Source organism: Gadus chalcogrammus, chromosome 7 (genome assembly GCF_026213295.1).
Source record: "Gadus chalcogrammus isolate NIFS_2021 chromosome 7, NIFS_Gcha_1.0, whole genome shotgun sequence".
Taxonomy (NCBI): Eukaryota; Metazoa; Chordata; class Actinopteri; order Gadiformes; family Gadidae; genus Gadus; species Gadus chalcogrammus.
Window position 1 is genome coordinate 29,078,674 of NC_079418.1, and position 8,287 is coordinate 29,086,960.

The 8,287-nt window shown below is 42.1% G+C and overlaps 1 protein-coding gene across 1 annotated transcript; it reads right to left on the reverse strand.

Annotated features, from left to right (window-relative positions):
* Positions 1-417: 417 nt before the first annotated feature.
* On the reverse strand, positions 418-2,516 carry LOC130386266 (E3 ubiquitin-protein ligase TRIM35-like). The gene has a single exon (XM_056595082.1). It carries the CDS (start codon positions 2,306-2,308, stop codon positions 917-919), a length of 1,392 nt encoding a protein of 463 aa, XP_056451057.1. The 5' UTR covers positions 2,309-2,516; the 3' UTR covers positions 418-916.
* Between the last annotated feature and the right edge of the window lie 5,771 nt (positions 2,517-8,287).

An 8,287-nucleotide genomic window follows, 5' to 3' on the forward strand; every position in this document is an offset into this window, starting at 1 on the left:
CACTTAACAGATCCATACAATGGATAGGGCGTTTAGTACTGTCAATCAACGTTGCTTCTTTCCCCATAAAAAGCTAGTTAGTGTTTAATTACTTTGATTTACCTTTGAGCATTTCCTATTACAGGCTGTGAAATGCTGTTTAGAATTAACGTTTGTATCAAGAAAGGAAGATCAACCACTGGGGGGAGATCTTATGTTTTGTTTATGTTTTTGTTATAATGTAGCCTACACCGTTTTTTGGACTTTATGCCTGTCTGCGCTTCAATCTCTTTTATGTTGCAGAAAATGTGCAACAGCGCCCCCGTGTGAACCGACCCGCACCCTCCGGTGGAAATGCGTCATAAGCTCTCTGGTGAGAGGACTCCGAAACAACACGCTCTCATAAACGAAATGTTTTGCTCCCCCTTAGTGGCTGCTGTATGTCACTGTAGGATGTACTTGATCACATTTGCACTCACCCAAATTCTTGGTCCCCTATTAACTTTCTTTCTTATTATTCTCTCATTCCTGTCAACACTACCGAAAGAGAAAATTTTTCTTAAAAATCTAATTTGGACTTTAAAATCAAACTGACAAACAGGCCTGCCAATTACCTCTGAAGCTCCCCCGGCAATCAACCTGTTTTAATAACTAATAATACTTTGATTATGTCTGACATTTACCGAGAATATAACCCTGTTCCATGTAGGCTAGTTATAATTCATAATTGTACATATTAAACGTATAACCTGATCTGATGTAATTAGGAAACCATATCCCCAACCCTCGTCGCTGACCATGTGACAAGGAAACATGCATGTCTTTAGATGTATTTATTAAATCCTTGATATGTTTACCATCGCTTACCGATTCAACAAGAACAATGCAGAATATGGTTTAGAACACAGAAATAAAGAGCAGTAGCCTACAGGTACACTCACATGGTTCTGTTCCATGGGGAAATCTTCAGAGGAACCGTATCAGTGGTATGGATAAATGGGAGTACATCCATTGATGGGACCTCCGATGAGAGTATAATCTGGTTGGTTTGAGGATCTCTGAAAGACACTACAACAGAAGTGTTCATAGTATCCCACCTCATTCTGATCCAGTGTGACTTCTGCATCACTCGGAGAACATCCCGATCCCATCCTCCAGATCGATTTGATGACGCTGATTCGTATCTACCGTTAGGCCTATCTAACACTATTTTTAACCACTTAACATGGATGCTGCTCTGCGATCCTGGTGGCTGGTAGATACCCATTTTAACACCCAGCTCCCACCGAGCGCTGTCTCCCCCCTCTACGACTACCTCCCAGGTGTAGGGCCCTGATTCAAGGGACCTAGATCCCAGCACGCCATAATATAGCCTCTCTGGGTTCTCGGGGAGCTGTTGTCTCGCTCCACATCTCACGCTGGTCAGGTCCTCAGACAGGTGGAGATCGGAGCTGGCGGTGTTGGGGTCCAGGATCACAGGGAAGTAGGAGACGTTCTCCTCCAGCTTCTTCCAGACTGCGTAGGCCAGATTGCCCAGGTGTTTGGCCACGTCCAGCAGCGCTCCATAGGGGAGACCTGGCCAGGGTGGGGGCTGGGCTACTATCTCTCTTGTAGCCTTGTACTTCTTCAGGAAGGGAATGTCTCCAGCCCCCAGCTGGCGCTCCGTCTCGGTGACTGTGTGCGAAATGTTTTTTATCTGCTTCGACAGCTCCTCAATCTCCTTCTTTATCTTCTTACCTTTCAACTTCTTTTCGCCTCTCAGCGCAGTGATCCTGGACTCCTCTTCATCTTCGAGAAACTGGTGAAGCTTCTCAAACTCCTTTTGAATCTGTCTCTCGGTGTGCGCGGCCTGGATATTAATGTGCGCTGCTATGTTCTCACACTTTCTATTGGTCTCCACGAAAACCTCTAACTTCTCCTTCTGGGGTTTTAGTAATTTCTGAATTTCTTCCCTGTGGATCATGGCAGCTTCATCGACAGGAAGGAATCTGTGGTTGGCGTGTTTTTCAGAATGTCGACAGATGACACACGCCGTCTCCAGGTCATCTCGACAGAAGAGCTTGAGTTTCTCACCGTGCAGAGGGCAGAGATCCGCGTTCTCCCGCTGGAAGGCCTCCGACAGGTTCTTCAGAGCAATGTTCCTGAGTGGTTCGGTTTTTGAAGATCTCCTCTTGCAAAGTGGACACTGCTGTTCCTGTTTCTTCGTCCACCAACTCTGCAGACAGCCTTTGCAGAAACTGTGACTACACGATAGGATAACCGGGTCTTCAAAGATGTCACAGCAAACGGAACAGGACAGATGATCATTTAGGGATGATGTGTACGCCATTGTAGTCACAGAGTGAATCCAAAACAAACAATATAATTATCTCCCACTTCCTCACTGTTCTTTTCACTTTAAGTAGTGATTCTGGGAAACTATATTTGGCACGTGTCGTGCACAAAATGGTGTCACGCCGTCCACTTCTCACGCCGTCCACTTCTCTAATGGGGGGCGGGGGCAGGGCCGATGCTATGCTTTTTGAGGCCCTAAGAATAATTGGTCAGAAATTGGTCAAACTCATGTTTGAATGAGCTTTAGTTTAGAAATACTGCGCTGAGAAAGGATGCTCCACCTCCGATGCGAAAAGACGAGAGCTCTGAAGGCTGTACCATTTCAGGGAAGCGGGGGGCGGGGGGACTCTTTATATATTAGGTAAAATCAGGTAATTTGCCCGAATTGAGTGATGGGTAAACAATTAAGAAAAAACAACGGTGGGCCTGTTCATAACTCATTTATATATATTTTTCAATGTAATAACTTAAGAATTATCATGAATTTCTTTTTTTAGCTACCTTCATTTCTGGGCAACCTTCTGGTACTTGGGGCCCTACTCGCTCTCCGTACTCTGCTATGGGGAGCGGCGGCCCTAGGGGCCAGTCTCATGTATCTCCCGCACTCTACACACCTGCCGGCAATGGTCCATCAGCACACCGTGTTTCCAGAGGCGGACAGAGTACATAGCTTCCTTACTTAAGTAAAAGTACAGATACCCCTTGCTAAGTTTTACTCAAGTACAAGTAAAAGTACTACAGTCAGATGTCTACTTAAGTAATACTAGTGAAGTACTTGTTTTTAAAAGTACTTGAGTAGGCCTATCAAGAGTACATTTTCTAAATATTGCATTACTACTGCCACAGTGCTTACATTTATGTATAGAAACGTCCTACATGGAGTTATGAAAAATTGTAATACCTTGGAGAATGTAAAAGGAATTGAAAGTAAAATCAAGTCATTTTCATCGTTTTACCATGTTGCTTTATTTAACATTTCTCACTTGCCCACAAGGCAATAGCACAATAGTATACAGTATAACAGTATTTCTATACATAAATACAATTGCTCAGCTTACATAAATATGTAATATCAGAAAATACAATTATTTTTTCTTTTTTCTCTTTGGCTCACAACAAAGAAGCAGTAGCCTGACTGCTATGTTCAAGGCAGTATATTTGTATGTTCATCGTTTAATTGCACTATAGGCTTCTTTTTTGTATCGTCCTGTTTTGATCAGTATATGCCAATATTGATCTATAAAAAAACATTTGCACAAGGCAAACCGATGCACTTCTCCATGTTGATAAGAGCATTAAAATGAGAAAAATTAATGGATAGAGAAAAGATTGCATGAGTTAACTATGGCATTGATGCGATTAAATATTTTAATCTCTTGACAGCACTAATGTTAATACATAACAAACTCTGTAGGTGGCAAAGAAGTAAAAGCTGCGTCACGTTTTGAACTACACACTTTTTCCATCTAGTTTCCACTGGGGTTTTGGATTGTCGGTGCCGTTAAAGTAAATGATTATTAATGCTAACCGGGAGCTAGTACCGATCTGCGCAGACTTCATACGTCATACTTGTTAGGCAGGAGGGAGTACATGTCCTTGCTCGCAACCAGTCACAAACGTGATGGTCATTTCACATGTGATTTCAGTGGTTTATAAAACTTAATCGCTGGCGAGGTTCAGCCTCTCTTCTCCACGACTTAACTTTTTGGTTTGACCGTGATAAGAGTTTGTTGGCTGTCATTGAGATTTAGATCGATTTGATCGATTCCACACTTGAACGAGCAGTGTTGGTGCCACCTCCATATGCGGGCTCTGGTGCTACTGAACTCCATTTTTCTGTTAAGACAAATTAGGAAACATTGCCGTTGGTATGCAACCCTGACTGGGAGATTCATGACGTCCTAAGTCTGCGCAGATACACGTTAGCATAATGCTTCTTCATAATAGTTAACTACCAACGGCCCCGACAATCCCCAGTGGAAACGAGATGGAAAAAGTGTGTTTAGTTCAAAACATGACACTGCTTTTACTTCTTCGCCACCTACAGAGTTTGTTATGGACGATCACTCAAAGAACGCCATGTTATTTCCCATACACATTTAACCGAGGGAACCGGGAACTTCGGAGGCGGGACATATTCTTCAGAGTTCTACCATTCATTGGCAAAATTATTGAAAAAATTGTTTTTAATCAACTAACCTCTTTTCTAACGCTCAACAACTGCCTTGACAACTTTCAGTCAGGTTTTCGGGCCAACCACAGTACCGAAACAGCTCTGGCCAAAGTCACAAGTGACATTCGGCTAAATACAGATTCAGGCAAGTCATCAATCCTAGTACTACTGGACCTCAGTGCAGCCTTTGACACTGTGGACCACACTATATTGCTTCAGCGACTTGAGCACTGGGTTGGCTTCACTGGTGTTGTAATCAGGTGGCTAAAATCCTACCTTTTCGACAGGAGCTTCTCTGTTACAGTTGGAAACTGTTCCTCAGCATCTACATCTTTGATCTGTGGAGTTCCCCAGGGCTCAATCTTGGGTCCACTATTATTTAACCTATATATGCTGCCTCTTGGTCAACTCATAAAGAAGAACTCAATCGCCTACCACAGTTACGCTGATGACACTCAAATCTATATACCGCTAATGCCCAATGCCCAATGACCCCGTTGAAAGTCTCTGTCATTGTAATTATGAAATAGATAAATGGATGTCACAGAACTTTTTACAGCTCAACAAAAACAAAACTGAGGTGGTCGTTTTTGGAAAGAAAGAGGAAAGGCAAAAGATCTCTGCCTTACTTGAAAGGAAAGGTCTAATAGCAAAAGATGTGGTAAAAAACCTAGGTGTCCTTATAGATAACAACTTACATTTTAGCAGTCACATTAAATCAGTCACAAAATCAGCATACTTCCATCTTAAAAATATCAACAACCTTAAAGGATATATGTCAAAGGAGGATCTGGAAAAAATCATACATGCATTCATCACTAGTAGGATTGATTATTGTAATGTACTTTTCACAGGACTTCCCAAAAATTGCATAAAACCACTTCAAATGATACAGAATAGTGCAGCCAGGGTCCTCACTAAAACAAAAAGGAGAGATCACATCACCCCAATCTTAAAGTCCCTGCACTGGCTCCCAATTAGTTACAGAATAGATTTTAAAGCACTTCTGCTGGTTTTTAAGTCTTTGAAGGGGGTTGGGCCAAACTACTTACATGACATGTTTAAGCAATTTTCCCAAATAAGGTCCCTTAGATCACAACATAAACAATTGTTACTGAAACCGACCGTCAGAACAAAGCAGGGTGAAGCAGCGTTTAGCCACTATGTTGTCCATCTCTGGAACCAGCTTCCAGAGTTAAGACCAAAACCTTTTTAGATGCTTTCGGCAGTTAATGCACATTGTTTTTATATATCTTTTCCATTTTCTCTTTTACTTTTAAATTCACTCTTTGCTGTTGGTACTCCATGTATATTTTACATTTTACTATGGCTAAAATTGTGTATGGTTCCAAATTTGTATCTTTATTTTATTTATTCTTTTTCTTTTTCATTTTTCTTTTGTGTGAAGCACATTGAATTGCCACGTGTATGAAATGTGCTATACAAATAAATATGCCTTGCCTTGCCTTACGATAAAGCAACGCCCCTTCAGGATCAACACAAGGTGTTGTATGCGGAAAGTATCCAAATATTTTTATTTATTTATTACTATTAGTTAGAAATGTATTGTCCCCTTGGGGAAATTGTTCTCAGTGAAAAGACAGATACACATGACCGTTAACAACAACAACATAAAAAAACAAACAACAAAAAGTAAATAAAGATAAACAACCACTGACAAGACAAAACCCCCAAATCATCATATTTTCCACATAGTGCAGGGACACATCTAAAGATTTTGGCATTTTAAACCAACAATTAAAACCTTCTTTTTAAATGTTTGTTTAAAAGGCTGATGGATTGTGGAATGAATGACTGTTTTGTTCTATTTTTGGAGAGGGCTGGGTATCGAAGCCTGCTACCTGAGGGTAATAGTTCAAAGGTGGAGAAAAGTGGGTGTTTAGAATTTGCTAAAATAATTTCTGCTTTACTCTGAACTCTCTCTGTAGGTGTTTTCCAGACTATTTAAATTAGTACCCAACAGCTTGCTGGCAGTGGTCACTATTTTCCTAAGCCTACTCTTCTGTGCTTCTGCTGCGCTGCCGAACCAGCAGATTATGCAAACGGTCAAGACACTCTCCACATAAGCAGTGTAGAACATCTTAGCCATTTTAAAGTCTACATCACATAGTACATTTTTAGTCAAACCTGTACGTACAGAAGAGGATCAGCGCCATATATTTATTTTTCAGAGTTTGAATCAGAATTCTGACATTAAAATCAGAACTCCAAAAAAAATCACATGTGGCCGTAATCCTCTTCCGTAACAACGAAAACATCCAAGTAAAAGAAAACAAGTACATTTGTTTGATTCAGTTAGCCTATTAACTTGACTTGTTCAATTATAGCAACCTTTTAGTGTTATATTGCAAGATAGGGTCAGATACGTTGTCTTTAAATGGAAGTCCAACTCATCAGCCTTGTCCAGGCCAGGGAAATAGTCGGCAATATCAGCTAGGTTTCCAACATTGAATAGAAACATAAATTGGAAAATTGAATGTAAAAAATTATGAATGTTTTAATATTTAGTTCAGCTACAACCTGTCTGCCACCTTGCCGCACCTAATTTGGTTACAAAAGGCAGTCCTTACTTGTTCCATTGGGGGCGCTGTTTGACAAGATCCCAAATTGCAGCAGGCCTCGACGTCCCTCTCCCCCTCTCAACACTGCCCTCCCTTTTACTTGCGAAGAAGCAAAATCTGCCATTCCTTCCATCATGCATATTGACAACTTGAACGAATTAATCGATATAACAAACAAACGAGTGTAAATCACATGACAAACGTCAGAGTGTCACATGAGAGTCAGAAACGTTTTCGACGAGGGAAATTATTACGTGTGTGCGTATGTGTGTGCTTTTGTGTTGAGCGAGTAAAGGCAATCGCTTTTAATTCACGATTTTAATGACACTTGATAGGCCTAGCGGTAAAGGGTGGAATATGAGCCGTTCCTCAGACATCGAAGGAGTCACACTGTGTGGTCGCCTCTCCCCGCAGCGCGGCTCAGCTGGGATCCTGTCCTGCAACGCACGTCCCCATGGCTGACATTTCCCTCGCCAACACGACAATCTAAATCCCAACCAGCTCCCCCGAAGCCGAAAACTTGCATTAAGTGATTCGTTTGTCGGGTCAGACATGTGTTTCTATGTTTGACGTCCGGATTGGTTTCCTTCAAACCAAATGCCATTAGTTTACTGCAGTACCGTGGCCCACGCTGCCTTTCATAAACCAAGGAGACGGTGGAAAACAAGCGCTGGGGAAGGCGTTGATCTCATTGCCTTGGTGGATATCAATGGTATACCTATATGACAGCCAGCAAAACGTTTTCAGAATACGAGAGCCGAACACGGGGACTCAGTGGTGCGCTGCTGTGTGAACTTGTGATCGAGCATACGTATTAACACTGTGTGGCCTGCTGCCGTTCAGACAGGAGGAGTCCATTTTGGAGGAGCGGGTGAGAAGAGACCAGCAGAGACTCTACAAGCAACATTATAAGAAAAGGGGAAACAAAAAAAAACGTTTTCCGGGTACCTTTTAAGTTTCAATGCTTTTACATACGGGGCGTTTTAATGTAACTCATTTAGGCCGCGAGTTTGGCCACAACGCACTCTGGTGATGCCATTTGTGGGCACAAGTTTTGCGTCTCAGAAGTATAGGTGATAGCAGCCTATTTCAGGAGAGGATAATTGCTATAATATACAAGGGGGCGGGTCATTTCCAAAGGGCTGCATGTGGTCATATGGCGCGGGGGTGGGGGACGGGGACGACTGTCATCTCTGTTTCGTGTTTGAATACCTCTCCA

Coding starts and splice junctions, on each gene's coding strand:
- LOC130386266 (XM_056595082.1), bottom strand. CDS start 2,308: ATGGCGTACACATCATCCCTAAATGATCATCTGTCCTGTTCCGTTTGC.